The sequence below is a fragment of the Eutrigla gurnardus genome (assembly GCF_963514095.1).
Source record: "Eutrigla gurnardus genome assembly, chromosome: 9".
Classification (NCBI taxonomy): domain Eukaryota; kingdom Metazoa; phylum Chordata; class Actinopteri; order Perciformes; family Triglidae; genus Eutrigla; species Eutrigla gurnardus.
Genome location: NC_139923.1, coordinates 15,634,124 through 15,654,812, shown reverse-complemented (window position 1 = coordinate 15,654,812; position 20,689 = coordinate 15,634,124). Strand labels below are relative to the sequence as shown.

The window sequence follows — 20,689 nt, the reverse complement described above, 5'->3', positions numbered from 1 at the left end:
GAACCTTGTAAAATAAAACGCAAGCCTTTGTATTTAATAAATGATTGATTTTACCAAATTGTTAGCATATGTGTACCACATACATTGCCTAACCCACCAAAACAACAGATCCTCAAACTAACATTTTAGGGATTAAGTAGATACGAGTAGTCGTTTCTTCAAAGCACTTGAACTGCGGATGTGTGGCCAGAGATTTTTATTATTAGTCTGGGACCAAAAGATTCCCAGAAAAAACAATAATCCATATTTCATCCTCTCTTAATATCTCCAGGGAGTTTAACATCTCCCTCTCGTCACTAGATCACGGTGGCTGTTTGGGAGGATTACCACAGCACGGCTTCAACATTAAACTCCCAGTTGCTTCTCAGCACAGTTTTGGATTTGCTGTGTTCTTCCAGCTAGAGAGAGGAGGGAGAGTTCAGGAGCCGCTGCAGCACAGCTATCTGGTCTCTCTCCTTGTGGTTCAGAGGCCCCAGCTTTGGGAAAATATAAAAAATGCATGAGTAGTTACCAGTGGAAAAAACCCCATGCAATCTGAATGGACCACATAGTGTAGTGGAGCTAGTTTGACACATATCTTATAGCTTCTGCATCAAGACTCTCTACTTTGCTGAAGCATTGTGGAAAAACTGACGATGCCTTTGGACCGCCTGAAGCCAAAATAAACTGGCCCGCTATATTCCTATAATAATGTGTGAGTGCATACAAGCGTCCCGTGTGTTGCTACTGCCAGACTCGCTCATACTGTCTCTCAAAGATCCCAATGTGCAAATCCAATGGCTCCAGTGTGTAACAAAGATTACATTGGTAGCGGAGAGGCAAAAATAAACATAGATATCGTCATGTGCCACTATGAAAATGTCACAGAGAAAAAAGCTTTGCTTTATACTGCTTCTTTTATGTGTGATCTGTGTGCAGAGTACTGTTATAATCAGAGAATGGAAAACAGTCAGCTCTCCCAAATGACCAGACTGTAATTGTTTCAAAATTAACGCCGGATGTGTGTACTTCTTCTTTTCCCCCTAGGTTTAATGCTGTTGGGACACTGAACTAACTGGTGTGTGTAGTATGTTTGTGATAAAGTCATCAGTTGACTGAGGTCATGTAAGTGCACATTTTAACATTGGGGGTGTGCAGTGAAAAAAACTGAGGTTCGAGAGTATCTTCATAAACCCCAGAAGATCTACAAGAACACCAACCACAAGAATGTAGTTACGCCACTGTATGCGCTATGTGGCCCACATGTGTCACACAAGCACAGAATCCCTGTCAGACAATTTAAGGCATCTTGCTAGCCACAGTGCCGACGATGATTTACTCCGGCTTTGAACGTCCAAGCCCCGAACACATTCAGTTAGATATGCAATGATGAGTGAGACCCAAGTTGAAGAAATATTGTTTATAATCTGAAACACTTTTCACTGATAGACCTTCACATCGGGTCTCAATTAGGTCTTCCATCTGTGGAAACCTATTAAAGTCCACACAGGCGTCTTTTTTTTTTCACAAAGTACAAAATGTTTTCTTAACAAAGGGAGAACGCTTCTATGATTTATATTACCCATTTTACCGAAATACCGTAGGCACACAGAACCTGACATTTTACATCAATCAAAACCGAAAATAAAATAAATATTGACACCTGCATCAGTCTCTATCTAAGTAAATCTGAACGCCAACAACCACCCGCTGTTTATTTTCTCAGCGAGCAGACTGGTTGTCTTGCTGATTTTCCCTGATCAGTAATGGTGATTGGGGTTGTTATTCCAGAAGGATGCCCGTCATATGGGATCCATTTGGCACTTCCTGCTCTGTGAAGCCGGTCCTCTTTTCACAGCAGCTTACTGGCTCTTGTCAGAACAAAGTTCCAACGGTCCTCTTTACAGAAGAAGGATCCTGATTCTCTGTACATTTGTCAGAAAGTATCAGAGCAAAATGTTGCATGGGCAGATTATTTGATCCAGAGAGGACTACAGGACTGAGAAACAAGATCCAGGATGCTGAGATTCCTCTTCTTTTGTATGCAGTCAACAGAGTTGGCTTGGCCCAGCCACAGGTGCTGTTTTCCATCTAGCTCACTTGACACTGGATGACTGATTCCTTTATGCGTCTGGTTTCCCTCAAGGTTTCGTCCCACAAACGAGATTCTCCTGCTTCATGTGCTGCTGCCAGACCTTTAACACCCGATTATAGCCTTCCTCTCAAAACTTTGAAAACATATATTATTTGTTTAGGACAACAAAGGACAGTGTATATACTGTACAGAACATAGCTCCATTATAACAGAATGTTATAATGCACAAAGGCTGGAAGCAGGTTGACAATCTCAGGGGAAAGTGGATACAAAGCATGATATTTTAATGACATTCCATAAAACATATTCTAAATCAACTTGATGTTCGCCTCTCACTGTTGAAATGCCCTAAACGTATCAAGATCAAGCAAGTTGGGGATTTGAACCAGCTTTTGCTTTATATCATCAGGTTCTGTGTACAAAGATGATATAGGATAATGTTTTTTTAGACATTCCCTGCATAGTATATGCCCAACACTTTGTAACGCAGGATTTCGAAATAGATCCCCCAGAGCCAAGGGAGACATTAAAGAGTATGTTTGCACAGGCTAGTACTCCAGATGATTAGTAAATGAAGTGAGTAAAATGATTGGAGTTCCCTGTGTCAGAGGAAGGAAGGCTATCTGAGAAGATCAAATTGTGTGCAGTGTTGTTTGTGTATATATATGTATATGTATATAGGCCAGCTTCTGCCTATTTCATGATGTTATACCACCATTCAGCCTGATTCAGAACTGAGTGACAACAGGTTCCTTTTTTTTTTGTCTTTTCCAGATGAAACTTGGACACATCTACTACATGCATGACAGCACAGAGAGCACAGAGGACAGTTTTACACTCTCTGCCACGGCTTATGAGATCGAGCGCCGGAGCCTCCCTGTCACCATTTCGGTGACTGTCATACCAGTCAACGATGAGCCGCCAAAACTGACACGTAACACGGGACTGGAGGTAATGTTGTGCTCTTTAAAACGCCATTTGCTCTAACTTTGAACTTTCCTCCAACAAACTCGATGGTAAACGTGCGGAAGGAAAATCATATAAAAAGTAAACTCTCAGTTTGTTGGATACTTTTTTTCCTTTAAACATTTCAACTGATGAGAATTCAAGCTAACCACAAGCGTCACTTTGTGTGAAGGAGGAAAGAACAAACTTTTTATTGCGACCTTTCAAAACAAGGGAGTATTTTATACCAAGCAGATGAAACTGGAGAAAACAACTTGCTTCCCAATAGGTTTATGTAAATGTATTAGCTTCTTCTTCTGCCATATGCTGGAAAGGAGACCAACTTGTGCATGTGATTGACATGCATGTCAGTGGTTTCTGTCTGCTCAATACTTTGTGTGAGTGGTGTGATGCCCAAGCCAAACACATTCTCACACAAGTGTGTCGAATCCGGGTTCCGGTTCCTTCTGTGTGGAGTTTGCATCCCTCCCCGTGTTAGTGTGGGTTCTCTCCGGGTACTCCTGCTATCTCCCACAGTCCAAAGACATGCCCTAAGTTTTAAGAATCAATGGACTGAATTAATGAACCTTCTCACAGCTATAGTAGCTTCAGCTGCATTTGCAGTCCACTGTCATGAATCCTGTATGAACTGAGAATTAAATGTACTTCATGCAAAGTACAATAAAGGCAGTGATTTTTTAACTTAGACACTGAAGGATACTGAAGGCTATTAACCTCTCAAACGATGACGCATGCTGCATCGGTACAGCAGTGGCCTCCACAGCATATTTGTTTTCATGAACAGCCATAAAGTGGAAGTGAATTAGCATATACTCAGCTCCAAAAGGTTGCAAATGAATCATGTACACCACATGTGTGTAGGAGGGTAGGGATTCACTACTCAATACACTCACTGCAGTGTCAAGCTGAATTCCAGCTATTGTATACAACGCCGTTCTCAAATATCTCAATTTGCACTTGAACAGAGGGAACATAGTATTATTATCACAGTCGCTATAGTTATTACTGTATCGCAAATATATCAATATCCTATGCTGAATAGTCTACTTTCATGAAATTGTGATGTTTTCAAATATAAAATGTGTCTAATTTGGAAACATATTTCAATCGGCAATTGACTTTATTTGATATTGTTTCTTATTTACACAATATAACTGTAAATTGCTCTAACTTGAGTTTATTATTTCTCAGAATGGGACTATTTTAAAAGATCACAAATTAGAGATTTTAAATTTAGATTTGAATTATTGTCACTGATTGACATAGCCATGTTAAAAAAATACTATACTATATATTACTATAATATGTTGGTTTAATGTTAAAAAAAATACATTATCTTCATATCTTCATCCACATACAGTCCGTCTGATTATACCTATATTCCCCCCATCTGAAAGATTTAGTTTTAGCATCTGTCTCTTTAAACCCTCCTCCCGAAAAATGTCCAGTCTGCTCTTAATGACTCGCAAGAGCAATATGGCGCAGGTAACTTTCTGAAGCCATGGGCTGTATATTCTAATGAGCCAGCAGTGGCAAAGGAAGGGGAGCCAAATTTGAATGGTTTGTCAACTCACATGTTCTCTTCAAGCACTGAAACAGTGAGCTTTTCATAATATGTATTCACATGATGTGTCTGGATTATGTGTCGTCTGACTAATGACGGTTATGCTGTCATCGCATGATTTAGGAGTATGTTGGAATTAATAGGTTTGTTAATCCTGATAACGTTGACGCCAAACTGCGTGTTTGCTGAAATAGACGTTTCAGCCTTCGTCAGATCTTCTTATAAGTGAAAACCACGCTCTATGTCAAAAGGTTGATTACTGGTGTCAGAAGTGGTTAACCATCCAACCCACCCAGGGTGATAAACATCGCAAAGCAAGTGCACAATGACAGCTCTATTGAAATACTCTAAAAGTGCAAGTACACGGACACTTATCTTTTAAATATATCAAGTAACTGCATAAGAGAAAACAATGACATTTGTTATGAGAAAAGGGTCTTCGTTCTGCACCTTTTTGTTGGTGATCTACAGCAGTTTCAGAGTGTGTTTGGGACAAACTTTGTAACTGATTTAGGCATGAAACAAAAGTTTTGGAGGATCCATTACGTAGATTCTACTGTAAGAGCAGGAAGGCGGTTGGAAAAAGCCAGCAGTAATCAGCTCACAGACCTGGAAACCAACTGTGTCTTTCAGCCCTCCCTGCTCTGCCTGCGGCTCCGCGTCTCCTTAGCAACCCGTATTTTTGGAAAACCAAGATGGTCGACGAGACCACGGCTTTCTGGCAGAGTGAGGGCGGCATCCAATCCCTGCGCCTCCTCTGCTGCGGCTGCAGAATGTAACATAATGATATGTGGATGTCTCCCCACACAGAGCCAGGGCTGGCCCAGCAGCAGCAGCAGCAGCTCTTGGCTTGATTTAAAGCAGGAAGTGTGTGTGTGTGTGTGTGTGTGTGTGTATGTGTGTGTATAGTGACCTCTGCAGCATGTGATCAGACACGATGACTAACATGGCCGTGATCGAGCTCTGTTCAAGCTCACCGTTGATCCCAGTTGGCCCAGTCTAGAGGATACAGCTGGACTCGATTAAGGTTTACACTCGTCTCTGTCTGGTTCTACTTTGCTGTATCTCAGAATAGTTGTCCCTCTGCGTCTGTCTGTCTGTCTGTCTGTCTGTCTGTCTGTCTGTCTGTCTGTCTGTCTGTCTGTCTGTCTGTCTGTCTGTCTGTATCAGCCACTCTGCCATTGCCTTCTGAGTCTTTCAAATTTTTGCTTTGAATACCAGCCTAAACCCCTTTGCTATTTGTGCACATGACCACAACAGTCATCTGTGTCTCAGAAGGAAATACCACAGACGTTGATAGGAAGCTTAAATCAAATGTGTAACTCCATAGACAACAAACTATCATCTGTCTTGTTGTTGCCTTAACTTTCCCCACTCCCTAATATAGAGTTAGACACACTCTGATGTCCCCTGTACTTACAAATCAGCCAAGATTCTGGATGCCTAGGCAGTGTGGGCTGGAGCTTCAGACATCTGGCACCCCTTAGAGTTTTAAACATTTAGAAGATCGTGGTATCCTGTTGAGTCATGAGCAAAGTAAGTAATTCGCCTATGGCATCTCCTTCATTACTGCCTCCAAATGAAATATCAGCCATTGTGTCCAATCAAATTGAATTTGCAGCCCATCCTCTTAGGTTCTAAATGCACTCATGGTTATATAAACCATCAATTTGCAAGGCCATTTTCAGATTACCTGCCCTAGATTGCCTGGTGCCTCGCCGGAGTGTAGAGTGGGGTGATGGGGCCATCTAGTGTCAGGGATTGGAGCTTGCACTGTAAAAAAAAATATATATATATATATATATCTAGTCCAGGAATTTGAAAGAGAACCTGGTTAAATGTGTGAATCTTTTAAATGGTGATACCTTTTGATAACGTTTCTGTAAACCTTCGGCGAAGTGGAGGTTTTTGTCTGAGATCATAAGAGCAAATGTTTCTAAAAATAAAAAAACGCATTTCCTGTTGCCTCTTGAAAGAAGATTGTTAGTGTGTATACTCTTCTGCAGCATCCGTTCTATTAATAGTGGTGAAAGAGTGATGGCGAGTTATTGGTGTTTTGGCTGCAATAATGCTCCTTAATGCTGAGAAATGAAAGAGGTGGGTGGCACTGTTATCAGCTTAGTCATCTCTGCATATCGTATTAGCTTCTCATGTCTTTCTGGATAAGGAGAGGGAACGGTAAAGGAAAGCATAGAGCATCTGTCTTGTTTGCTGAGTGGGCGTCCTGCCTTAATGAAAACAGATACACTTCCTCCCTTCCGTACTGAGTCCAGATTTGTCTTAAATTGTTTGTGTTCAGTCCCCCACCAGGGGTGTTGTCCCAGACAAACTAACAGGCTCCGCTTTGTGCAGATGTAAACTGCCTAGAGGAAGAAGGGATTCTCCCAGGCCTGATATCACAGCTTCTCTGCAGGCTGCAACAGCAGAGTGGATAAAATGCTTCCCTGTTTGTTGATGTAGGCGGGTATGACGCTGCTGATGTGACTTTCTTCCTCTGAAGGTGAGATGCCACCTATACCGCTCATCCAGGCAGATTACCCTCATTCTGTCATCCAAGTGTCTGACACAAAAGGTTATTGTCGCCAGGTAACAAGTCTCTGCAGGTATCTCGTGTGCTATAGTCCCAGTGGGACCACAGGCTAAGCTGCTGACATCTGATATCAATCAATGTTTCACAAATTCTTGCTGAACGCTTTAGAAACCGGGGCTCTACTTTAGGTGTTATAGCTGGGGTCCCCACTGTCTGCAAATGCAAGCAGCAGGCCTCAATCCCCTTCAAACTGATAGTCCAGGGATTATCCTATAGCTGCTTCCAAACATCAGAACCTGTGCTCTCCACGCCTTGGCACCCAAGGCGGTCCGGCAAGCACTTACAGTAAATTATTATATTCAGTGTAAGAAACAGGTCCTTTAAAGTCGGATGAAACAACTATATATATATATATACTTACCGGTATATGTATATTTATGTATAAGTAAATAAATCAGGGCTCAACCTGCGTGAACTATTATATTTGGTACACAATTAAATTATTTTGTCTTACTTTCTTTTCTGTTTCTTTCGTATTTAAACTAAACAAAAAACATAGGATATGAAGACATTTCAGACAGAATATTAGAGCTAAATTACCTCTGCAGTCACTGTACAAGACTGTGTAGCAGCCAAAAATGTGTGCTGAGGACTGTTGAGTTCACTTCAATTCAAACCGTACTTGTCTGTGAAGTCTCCACCAGTTCTAAAAGTAATCATTTGAAAGGAACAAACATGCAATCTGCCAGCAAATAAAAAGTTTTAGTGTGTTATGGTGGATTATGGCTTTGAACCGCTGGTGTGTCACAGTGAAAGATCTTTGATGGAGTGTCAAACTGAATGGGATTGAGCAGTGGATTGCAAGGCAACTAAAGTATACACATTTGTTGTATGGAAACAGTCTAGATGGGTTAAAAATAGAGAGATTACACAGAGGACTGAAAGAGACACACTTGTGTTTTCACAACAACTCCAGAACAAAAAGAATAAGTCTCTGGGAAATAAACTCACCATTTCTCAGGATGAATTACTGTCGATGTCCATCATCTGGTGAAAAAAAAATGATAATTTATCGAATTATTTATTGTTTGAGCGAAAATTTGAAAACCTAATTGCATTCAGCCACGACTTAATGCTGATTAGCATGCTAACCAAGGTACGCATGACCAGCATTATACCAGCTAAAGCATACTAAACTATTGGGCCATATCCGAGCAGAACTATTTGCAAACGTGTGTGGAGAGGTGCATAACTATATCTCAGACCTTGTGTGTGTAATCCCATTTGTAAGGGCGTAAAATTATTTCTAAATTTGTACTGAGATTTGTACAGGAATCTGCAAATGTGTATTTTGAACATGTGTGTAATTTATAAATGTGTCAAGAACAAAAAAAATCTCCAAATCTGTTGTGTCTGTGATTTGCAAGTGGACACGTGTAAATCATTCTGTAAATACAGATATTAATGGCTGAAAAGTGTACGTATTTTGCTCCAAGCCAGAAATACATATAAAAATATGCAATTGATAATAAGTTATCAGTTGCAACATAGGCAGGCCTTTCAGTTGGCTAGTGATTTTTGCTACCTTGGTGCTATATTGTTTTCAAGTGTCAAGGTCTATTTCTGTATTGAATAGCCTACAGTGTGAATGTTAAATAGTAAATTAAGTATTTAGGCAACTATTACAGTAAATCACAAAGAAGGCTCACCTGAAATATCTTAATCACAGTTAAAATCAGCTTTAGTTAATGTACCATGTAGTATTTCTGCTTTGCTCAGGTGTAGCGCAGCTGCCATAACAGCAGAAATAGCAACAACATTTTCTACAAGTTAAACATCAGGTTTCTTTTAGAAGCAGCTTCACTCTTGCAGCAGCATTAACCCGTAGAGAAATCCTCATCGTAGAGGTAGAGATATGTTAGACAGGATGAATTTTAAGTTTTGACTTGCTGTTTGACAGCTGGAAAACCTCTCGCTCTCATGCTTTATCTGTTATTTCTCTCTCTTTTCAATCATGCTTACAGATGCAACCCATGTGAATGCCACAAGGCCATGCCCACACTCCGAGGTCATTAGATGTTCTTTCAGCTAGCTTAGGGAATTAGTTATTTGCATAGAAGTAGATAAGGGATGTTGAGAGTAATTAAAATAAAACATGGATCATTTGCTCATACGTGCCTCAAAGCATGAGGTAACTCTTAAATAAAAGAGACCCTCAGTGAGTGACACCTAAAGCTTTAATATCCACAACTGAATCTTCATCTCTCCTCCTCCTCCCGCCGAAAAGCCTCTTGCTCTTCATCCCAAGTCTTGAGAGAGAGGAAGCGAGGATGCTATCAGAGGGCAAATGGCTTTGGAGATCAATATGTACCTCTTACTGCAGGGCACCCTCAGCTCAGTCTCCCAACTGATTCCAGCTATTTAAGAATGTCTTTCTGGGGATCTGGCCCATTTCTTTCAATTAATGCTTCTTTCAGCCAGCCAACCATTAGAAGTCCATTAAAGCTCATCCACCCAGAGAGTCATTCAGCCTGCACTGCCGTGCTCCATCTTCTGATAACAGGAGTCTAGACCAGACTGTGATGGAGAAATCATTCACCTTTTAAATAGTTGCTTTTGAGGTGTCTTGTTTTGTAGGACACCTTTTGTACTTTTTATTTCTTAATTTATTTTCTACCTTTCATGCAGTTTCTTTGGAAATGACTTCAACCAAGCATACAGCATCATATTGTCTTTTATACAAGACATCTCTAATAAACTCCTGACCCCTTGGATCACCTTCATCCAAACATAACCCAGACTGAGTAATCTGTGATGTGTTTCATCTCTCTCTCTCTCTCTCTTCCTTACTGTCTTTTATTTCACAGGTTCTTGTTGGAGAGGAAGCCGATATCTCCTCCAGCATGCTGAACACTGAGGACGCTGATACGTCTGCAGAGGAACTGGTTTACCATGTAGAGCTGCCAACCAATGGGATGGTGGCGTTGAAAGAGGCGCCCGAGGACGCCGTCCTTAATTTCACACAGGCTAACATAAACAACGGGGAGGTCATCTTCATTCACGAGGGTGAGGCCACTGAAATCTTTTTTCATAGCCATAGTACAGTACGATGTATGTGGTTGGCCTCTATCTGCGACTGCAGTTGTTTTTACAACAGCATCAGTCGAAGCAGAAGTCACTGCTAATGATCTACAACCAATTACAGAGAGACTTTTGTGGCACAAGACAGTTAATGTACTAATCTTTATTTGTCCCTTCATTGTGCCAAATGAAAATGTAACTTCCATCAAGGTACAATGGTATAGCAAGATTTAAATGACCTCCTGCTTGTATAATTAGCAATACAATAAACAATAAGTAGTAGCTACAAATAAGCATTAGAATATGAATTGAAAGAGGAACGACCAGTATATTAAACACGTCCAAACTCCTCTGTTCTTGCAGGTGAGGAGTCTGGTGGTTTCAGTTTCACAGTGACAGATGGAGAGCACACGTCTCCTCTCTTCCAATTTGTTGTCACAGCCAGGCCTCTCACCATCACCGTAGTAACGCAGGAAGAACTCATGGTATTTCCAGGTAAGATGCCAAAATGCGTCATATTTGAAGTGATTGGAGGATTACCACAGTGTGATTCGTTCAACCCTATTCTGCAATATAATAATTGGTCTTTATTTTACCCGTTGTATTTTTCTGGGGTTTTTTTATGTACAAAACATCGGCAAGAGAGAAAGTAATAAACCAAAAATGTTTGCCTGCTGTTTTCAGTGGAACTTGATCTAAAATGTCCCAATGCACCAAAGAGAAGTTTAAAATTCAATACTTACTTAAATAAAATGTTGTAAGCTGTATTTTTGTGGTTAAAAAACATAACTTCTCCAGACGAAACTATTTTGTGAGCGCAAGTGTCAGCACAGACAATGATCTAAGCTCGATTTAAAATAAACTTGACTTTCATGCATGACAGGAGATAAGTTGTGAAATTTTTGTAATCTTGAATATAATGGTGGAGTGAAACTCTCGTCAACTGGAAACTCCTTTGCACCCTAATGTGCAATTCCAGATTCAGCTTAATTTTAGAAGCTCAGCTCCACTTCCAAGAGGTGATTTTCCACAGCACTCAGAGGAACATGTGTGTGTGTGTGTGTGTGTGTGTGTGTGTGTGTGTGTGTGTGTGTGTGTGTGTGTGTGTGTGTGTGTGTGTGTGTGTGTGTGTGTCTGTGTGTCTGTGTGTCTGTGCTTTCACAGGAACACGGCAGTCTATCACTAGTGCCAATCTGGGGGCTGTGACCAATGAGGATGGAAATGAGATAAGCTACTCTCTTATCCACCCACCGCGTTTGGGAAGACTCATCCTGGCCAATGACAGGAACCAGTATGAGGAAATTACCCGCTTCTCACAAACACAGGTAATTACTTTTCTGTGTGTGAAGCTGCATGTGTGCATCTCCAGGATATATTTCTTTTATGAAACATTTAACGAATTTCCGTTCCACCATTCTTAAAATGAATGTTTTACATTCACTTTTAATGGTAATTATAAATGTCTGGTGACGCATAAAAACAGTAAAAGATGAAAACACATTTAAGGAAGAAAAACAGCTTGTTGGATGAAAGAAATTCTAGGAAAATCAAAGGGAAAAAGCATCTTTTGATGAAGTGTTTCTTAAATAGTCAGTGGCATTAAGGAGGCACTGTCAGTTATTATTCATGTCCATATTCATTCTTTTCATATAAATCCTCGCCTCTTTGGGGTTTAGCATTCCTATTAATAGCAGGTTTCCATGACTAAAGCCGTCGTAGCTGTTAAAACACTCTGTCTGCTGCAGAGGCCATTAGGCAGACATATAAAAACTTACAATACTGCTTTAATGCATAACATTGCTGCAAATCCTCCTTTCAACACAAACTGGTGCTGCAGATCTCACAAGGTGGAAATGAAGTCATTTAAATTCTCGCTGTGTTGACTTGACTCAATACTTGTAAAGGTCTGCTCGGAATAATACTGTTATTACATATTTTGACTTTTATTTATATTAGAAAAGTAAATTCAATGAAACTTGATACTAAAGCTTACTCTATCTTGTCTCAAACCGTTTCTGACATGACAGAAAATTGATAAATTCAAAGAATGTTTTTTTTAAATCTCACCTAAATCACATACCAAACAAAGTATTTTCCCTTTTCAGATGCAGGTACTCCAACTGTGCACACACACATTTTTGGTGTTGGCTCAAGTTCTACATCAAATACACTGTAGTATTCTCCATAAGGCTGTAACAAACATCTACAGGCCATCGATGGTAAATGCTAAATGGACCTGTATTTAAATAGCACTATTCTAATCTGTTCAACCACTCCAAGCGATTTGCATTACCCTTTCACACACGCACATTCATACACTGATGGCAGAGGCTGCTTACTAAATCAATCACACACCGATGCAGCCGCCCCCTCACTAGAACTGCATTCCCTTTTATAAGTGTGTGCAATATGAGGTACAAAGTAGTTCCTCTGCTTCACCAACAGGGGGCCTCATTGCATTTGACTTTGTGGCATTGTGATGTTTAGCGTCACTATTTGCATGAACATCAATGCTAATAGGCTTTTAAATACTTGGAGAGGATTTAAGTAAACACTGGATGTATAAATAACACGTTTCAGGGGATTTATTACATAATTTTGTAACTGTACAGTTGGAAAAGTAACATCAACATAATCAAACATTCAGATTGCGGCAAAAAGAAAATTCCAGGAAGTCCTAAATCCTGGAGTATAACAAAATGTGGTAGACTTTTCATGGTTTACACCTGCATTGTTTTCAACAAAACCATGCATCGTGGTGTGGCTCCTAATTTCCAAGTGTTCCTTTGATCATTGACTGGATTAAAAAAAAATAAAAAATGTTAACATAATCTGTAAAGGAAATATGCAGTTATACTTTCACTTTTACTCTGATTAGATAACCAAATATGCCATATACGTCTGATTTCCATTCCTGATCTCTGACCGTGCTTGGATGAGCATGAGAACACATTCTTTCTTCTTTCCCTGCAAAATGCTCTGATGAGACTGTAACAGAAAATATAATACTGGTTGAGCTGAAAACACGATTTGATGGTTTGAGTAACTTAGCACTTGTGGGTGTGCTCATGCATGCACACACCCTTGCTTGCGTGTGTGTGTGTAGAGTTGAGTTTAGGACACAGAGTGACCTCAGAGTGCGAACACAGGCCATCACATTCCAGTTCCCAAACCCTGATTCCAGTACAGCTGAGCCAAACCACTGCGGCAGTCGTTTGAGCTCCCATTTCACTGTGGTTCTTACATACGTCAGAGGGGAAAGGAGCAATAAAATGTGTCTTTGTCTCCCAAATCATTTAAGTCAAAACAAATAGAAAGTCATTTACAAGTAACTGTGAACGAGAGGTCAAATATCAAGCTCATATTGACAAAATAGAACAGACAGATACAATTGCTGAATTGGTGATATAGTAGATGCTTGACCATAAAAACTTTCTTACTGTTAGTGATTTTCTTTGTGCTAGGATCTAATATTTTTTACTTGGCTGTCTTTATTCCATTATCACATTTCTCCATGATCATCTTATTCAATAACTGTCAATTCCAGAAGGTAAACCTTGTAAAATACGTGATACTAAGAGTTTTACACACTCATTCACACACACTCTTCTGATTTCTTTCCTCCTGACACACAGCTGGAGTCAGGAGCGGTCTACTATGCGCACCAGATACCTGATGAGCCTTTTTGGGTGGTGAGGGACTCCGTAGAGCTCACTCTATCATCCCAACCAGCCCCAGATGTCCGTCACATCCTGCCCATCACCATCTCTTACTATGCTGCTCACAGCAATATCTCCTCACAGCTATGGAAGAACAAAGGTAAAAGCTCATATTTAAAATCACTAATTTAACGTTTTACCTTTATTTAACAGGGAAATCCCTTGAGATACAACTATATTTTCAAAGGGAGGCCTGGCCAAGACAGCACACCAGTTACAGTTTAAATCAAATGAAAACACAACAGACGGGAAATACAACCATCAAACACACATGGAGGAGATTAATTCCAGCTCAAAATAAAGCAGTTTCATTTCTCAGTGACGTGGATTTTAACATACTTTTAAATACAGCACGGCTTCAACACATTCACAGATATTGTAGTAGTTTGTTATAATATAAAACTTTTGGCAGATGTTGAGATGCAGAGATGAGTGTCTAAGCCTGTAAAGCCCCATTAGAGCATGTTACAGTTACTGCACCAGCTCCAGCTGTGGTTTATTGAAACAGATGTCAGATCTGTATTTATTTAGCTAACCTCTAGTCATTCAGTGTAGACTGGCTGAGCACACATTATATTTTACAGTAAGGGCTCGTTACTCGGATACAGAACAGTTTGGGTGGAGTACACAATCAATACACAAACACAATTAGTCAACAAAACACAAAGGTGGACTAGTGTTAGTGATGATGTTTAATGTACCCGAAACTTAGCCACTTGTTTTCAACCACCTTTTTAAAGACATGTAAAATCACTTATGTTCGTTGAACAAAACATGAACATTTCTTAAGTTTGTATTTGTACCACAGACCTTAATTCAGGCACCTAACCAAAAACCCCTTCGATCCGATTACGATTCAGAGGTCAATGATTTGATTATAAACTGATTCGCGATGCATCTCGATGCAACCATTTTTCTTGTGTACATTCCCATGCATGATTTTGCTAGTCACTTCCTACTTTTGTGATGATCATAAAAGAAAACCAACAGGTTAAAGGAGAAATCCGGTCATTTTTAACCCCATTTTCGTTGTCCCCAGGGTCATCCCGACTAATTAGAAGCAAAAAAACCTGACAAAAATTGACATGACCTAGCCTGAGATGTGTACCTGCCTGCCAGCCTTCCAGAAAAGCTCCAATGCTAACCCATAGGGGAAAGTTTTATCTGCTTTCGCGATGCATTTAAGAATCAATTTTTCCCCCCACCCCTATAAAATATTACCTGTTTTTATCAAAAAACACACTTTTCACGCTATAATGTGAGTCAATATACTGTATGTGCAATGAGTACTCATAGAAAATTAACAAAATTAACAGTGATTCTCTCTTACACATAATAGTGTAATAGTAGTAATAATAGTAATAATAGTGGTTTACTGTGTGTTGTTAATTTAGGAATCAATGTTAACAGAACTTCTACCAATATCAGTCATAATTCAGTAGACAAACTGGAGTAGAAAAATGTTATAATTAATAAAAGCTATAGTTTGCGATCAAAGGTAATCTCTGAAAGAAAAAGTTACATGTGATGCGACAATATTGTCAACTCTTATAACGCAAACTGCTGCTAACTCTACTGTAGTTACTGTATGTGACTTCTGGACTACATGAGACTAAGTTTATATTTAACACTTTAATTGAACATGTATTTTTCATAAAAAAAATATCAGACAAATGTTCATGTGAAAACAAAATGCCATACATTTACATGGAAGATTGAATTTGCATTAAGTTTGATCACAGTTTGAATCTAAAATATCTGCAAATCTTTCCATCGTAAAAAATAAAAAACAAAAAAACATGTACATTCAGGAAAAATTCACAATGACTTACACATTTCTGATTCATCTGATTATGCTGGGAAATTTCAGTTTATTCAATATTTTTTTCATACAGTTTTAGAATAGCTTTAGTATTACTATTATTGTTTATTGCCCGAATAATTGAAAGTCATAAAGTATCTTCAAACTTATCAATCATGCTTCTTTTGCTGCCGAAACAATAATAATAGGTTTGTTTTCATTACTTCCACTCAGGTTTGGAAATTGTGCAAGGCCAGAGGAAAGCCATAGATGATTCGATTCTTGATGCCTCAAACCTTCTGGCTAGCCTCCCTGAAGCAGAGCGAGGTGATGTGGATGTGGTTTTTGAGATTAAGCGTTTCCCTGACCATGGTCGATTCACCCTGGGTGGTCAGGACCTTAATGGCCTATCCTTCATGCAAGAAGATGTAACTCAAGGGCAGTTGGAGTATCTCCATGATGACTCAGGGGCTTCCTTTGACAGCTTCTCTTTTAGAGCCTCTCTGAAGTCTGAGGGTCACGATGTAGCCTCACCTGCTGAATCCGTGGTCTTGGAGGAGATATTTAACATCTCAATCAAACGGCGGGGCTCTGACTCTCCCGAACTAGTCACTATAGACATGCTATTGGAGGTTCTTCAAGGCTCCATGACCATTTTGACTCAGAAGCATCTTAACACTCACGATGAGGACAGTCCGCCAAATGAGGTGCACTTCAAAGTGACGAAAGCCCCTAGCAACGGTCAACTGGTCGACTCACTCAAAAAGGTCCCCATCTCTGAGTTCACACAGGAGATGGTTAATAGTGGGGAGGTGGGCTTCTTCAGTGATGGCAGCCTTGCCGAAGGCTTTATGGAATTCATTGTTTCAGATGGAGAACACCAAACAGAGCCGTATACACTCCACATTGGCGTCTTAGCTCACACCTTGTTTCTTGACAAAGCCCCTGAGATCAAGGTGAAACAAGGCGACGATGAGACCCTGGTGACTGAGGAGATGTTGAGGGCCACTACTGGGGGCCCTGTTGAAGAGGACATCCTTTACAAGATCACAAGTGTACCGAAGTATGCAGCTGTCATGGTAGACCGGCAGCCTACATCCGCATTCACCCAGAAACAGATCAAAGAAGGCAGAGTTAGCGTACGCTTTGTGAAGTCCACCTCACCTCGAGACAGTGTTGCATTTGTAGCCCGTAGTAAGGCTGCTAACGTCTCCTCTGTCCTCAACATCACAGTTCAGCCTCTGGCTATCATTGCTCAGGATCCTCTCTTACCCCAAGGTACTCGTGTCCAACTCGACCGGAAGCTTCTGGATGCAACTCCTCTGGCAAACAAGACTCGAACCTCCCCCACGTTCACTGTCATTCAACAGCCCCAAGGGGCACGTTTTGTGAGGTCTGGAGGTCCTGGTGCAGGTCAGCCAGTGGACGTATTCAGCCAGAAGGAGCTGGATCAGGGCCTTGTAGCTATGGAAATCCTAAATAGTGCTTCTGGATCACAAGATAGTGTCAGTCAGGATGAGGCCCGCTTCCTTCTCAAAGCCCATGGGGTTCCTCCTGCAGAATGTGTGCTTTCCTTCCATACAGGGCCCTTTAATGACTCTGGGATCTATCCTGTCACTCTGTTGAGGATTCCCTCAGAAGATCCATCAAAGGACAGCAATGACCTCCCTGGGGCTGGGTCCCCTCGTTCCACTCCAGCTGGCCCCCACTGGAGGACCAGTATGGACTTGCCACAAGGAAATGCCCCCACAACAGCATCTCCTGGTTCTAGCTCCCACGAGAAACCACATGTTTACCGACGCAGCAACTTCTGGTCTATTCTTATTCCTATCCTGGTTATCCTTCTCCTCTTGCTGCTGGCAGGGATCTTGGCCTACTACCTGATCCGTAAAAACAAGACAGGCAAGCATGACGTCCAGACAGCAGCATCTAAGCCCAAAAATGGAGAGGTGGCCAGCGCAGAAACCTTTCGCAAAACTGACCCAGCCAATAACATCCCCATGTCCACCGTGGACTCCAAAGACACAGACCCAGAGTTGTTGCAGCACTGTCGGACAACGAACCCGGCATTGAAAAAGAACCAGTACTGGGTCTGAGACACTTGAGGTAAGACACAGAGGGAGGTGATCCTCTGATCCTCTTTGGAAGGCTCCACAAATCATTCCTTTCAGTATTAAAGACCTCTTGCCACACCAGTTTAAATGAAAATTATTTTTTTGACGCCATTGGTTATTTACTTATCTCAACATAACTGTGGACAAATTCTCAGGCAATAAAACACTGAATACTTATTGGCAATGAAAGGGGCACTTTCTTATCGAAGGAGGCTCAGGCCATGTCTATTTATTTTAGTTTTATCATTCCTCATTGTCAAAGGGCACAAATGAAGACATAAACATGCCATGTGTTTGCAAAAAGTATTTTGGGTGCGCTCTCTCATTGTATTCCATAAGATAGAATAGGCCAATTGTATTCATTTGAGTGGATAGGTGATTTAAAGTCTTTGTGATGGTTTGATTTTCGCCTTTGGTTCATCAGGAAAGTTGATAAGCCTTGTGTATTGATGATGAGATAAATATATGCTTTGTGTTTTCTCTTTTATTTCTAATTTTTTTTAAGGTACTGTTGTATTATGTTTCTCAGGGCTAAATTCAGTTTAAGAGAATAGTACAACATTTTGGAAAATATGTGAATTCACTTGTTTTTCTGAGGATTAAATTAGAAGACTTAAATATTTGTTTCTTGAAACTACAGCCAGGAGAAAATAGCTTAGCTAGATCTAATGACAATGGTTCCATCCAGCACCTCGAAAGCCAGCAAAAGTTACTGCAGTTACATCTTCAATCATCAGTCTTTTCCTAAAACTAGCCATGTACAGTGGAAACCCCTTACAGTGACTTTCTGAACCAAGCTGGCAGTTCTCCCTGTCTCTCGTCTTTCTGCTATGCTAGGTTAATAGTCTCCTGGCTGTGGCATCACATTAAATAGACAGATATGACAGTGGTATTCTAGTCTAACTCTCCATAAGAGAGCAAATAAACTTCAGTGTTCAAAATGTCAAACTATTGCTTTAATTTCATCACATGATAACATGTAATGTAATGTAACATTTAATACAAAAAATGTTTAAACTACAAAACTTGTTGCAACAACTCACAGTTTTGATTGAATTTAGCTCAGAGTTATGTCAGCATCTGTCATATATTATTATTTTGCATGCTTCCAAAGTGCTTGTAAATATTCACTGGACTGGCACAGCACTGACTGCGAAACCATACAGTACACAGTTTGTAGACCACAGGCAGGATGTTATTGTGGTTTTAGTATTTAACACATCCATATTGGCTGACAGGCAGGGGTGAGGTCTTCTCCAACTGTTATGTGTCCAGTTTCCACGTTTGCAATTAAGAATTCATAAAACCCGGTTGGTGCTGTCATGGCGATAATAAATAAAATGCTCCTCGGTAAAGGTAACATTGATGAAGAAAATTAAGACATTTAGAGTTTTTCTTTTAAAGTCTTCACAGCTATTTTTTAAGCATTCCATACGTAAGCTGAATATACAGACCGTCATATATTGAAATATTTTTATTCTTGTTTTATATGTTGAAATGAAGAAGAGTGTAGCTGTAAATCAGACTCCTTTTGTTCCTTTTTTGATGTCTTAACTGTCACTCTGACCTGTGACATATATGTGGTTGTTGAATGTTGGAAGTACTTAAGGTGAAGTAGAAAGTTTACAATGAGAAAATCAGATGCATTTTTTTTTATCCACTAAAGAAAACAAAGACTCAACAATTGTCTTTCTAAAGGGTGTTTGACTATTTGCTGTACATTTCTTTTTTCAAACTGTATACCAATGACACCTTATTCTTTGTTAGTCATATACTGAATATACAATAGTTTCTTTGCAGTATTCATTGTCTATTGATCTTATATTTTTGTAGTGTTTTGAGAGCAGGAAATGTGGATAGAGATTTTACAGACAGCACAGAGCTCAGGAAGTGATGTGTTTCAGGAGACGGTGTATTTCCAGTGAATTCTCTTACAGATAGCTGGCTAAAAAAGTATTTGTTTCTCCTTCAGGATATCACATCCACACCTTACCAGTTTTATGTGTAAATATGTGTTGTTGTTGCTTAGTAAGACTTTTGGGCTTGATTAACATCTCATATATACTCAACTGCAAAACATGTGTATGTCTCTTTGTGTGTGATTGTATGTATATGTTGTTGCAGTGCCCGTCACTATTCTGTTGTCTGTTTACTGAAGGCTGAGTTCACTGCAGAGTTTCATCACCACCCATAATTTTTCCTTATTTATTATTTCTGTCATACATCAAGTCATACTCAAGATATTTCCATTGTCAGAGACAAACTGTAATCTGTAAATTGATGGTGTCTTTAAAAATAATGATAATACAAAGCAATGTTTAGATTCTGGAACGAGAGAAATTACTATGCTGCAGAATGCCTCTGAGCTTTTTTTTTTGTCAGCACTAATGGAAATAAAAACGTTCACGCAACAAAAACCTGCATTAATTGTTTTCAGTCAGTGATTTGGTTTTTCTACTGTTTAAAGCTTGTTTCATTCTTTAAACGTTTGTAGTTTGTTGTCCAATCAAGAACATTTTCATTAATCAGACATGTTTTATCACTTGAAAAAGAGACATGAATCCAGGTTTTGTGCCTTTGTGACTGGATTACTGTAATTTATTGTACTGCAGCTGGAGTTCTTCAGATGCTTTAAAATGCAGGAAAAGAAGTACAGACAAAGCACAGGAACACATTAATTACATTGTTGGCCTGTCTTCATTGATTCCCATTGAAGTTTAAAACTAAATATGATGTTTTAGTTATTACTGAAAACAAGGCAAATATCTTAATTGTTCTGCCCATTTAGTCATTTCAAGTCTCTAATGTCAGTTAAGCAGTGTTACTGGAAATGTCCAAAG

At 39.9% G+C, this 20,689-nt stretch overlaps 1 protein-coding gene across 1 annotated transcript in view; it reads left to right on the top strand.

The window, feature by feature from the left end:
* cspg4 (chondroitin sulfate proteoglycan 4) overlaps positions 1-20,264 on the top strand; it is a 65,587-nt gene extending 45,323 nt beyond the window's left edge. The window contains exons 6-11 of the mRNA XM_084018003.1: positions 2,849-3,025; positions 10,002-10,200; positions 10,579-10,710; positions 11,380-11,540; positions 13,851-14,034; positions 15,970-20,264. Coding sequence (XP_083874129.1) covers positions 2,849-3,025; positions 10,002-10,200; positions 10,579-10,710; positions 11,380-11,540; positions 13,851-14,034; positions 15,970-17,831 — 2,715 coding nt within the window. The 3' untranslated portion in view covers positions 17,832-20,264. The remainder of the gene's footprint in view (positions 1-2,848; positions 3,026-10,001; positions 10,201-10,578; positions 10,711-11,379; positions 11,541-13,850; positions 14,035-15,969) is intronic.
* Positions 20,265-20,689: the final 425 nt, after the last annotated feature.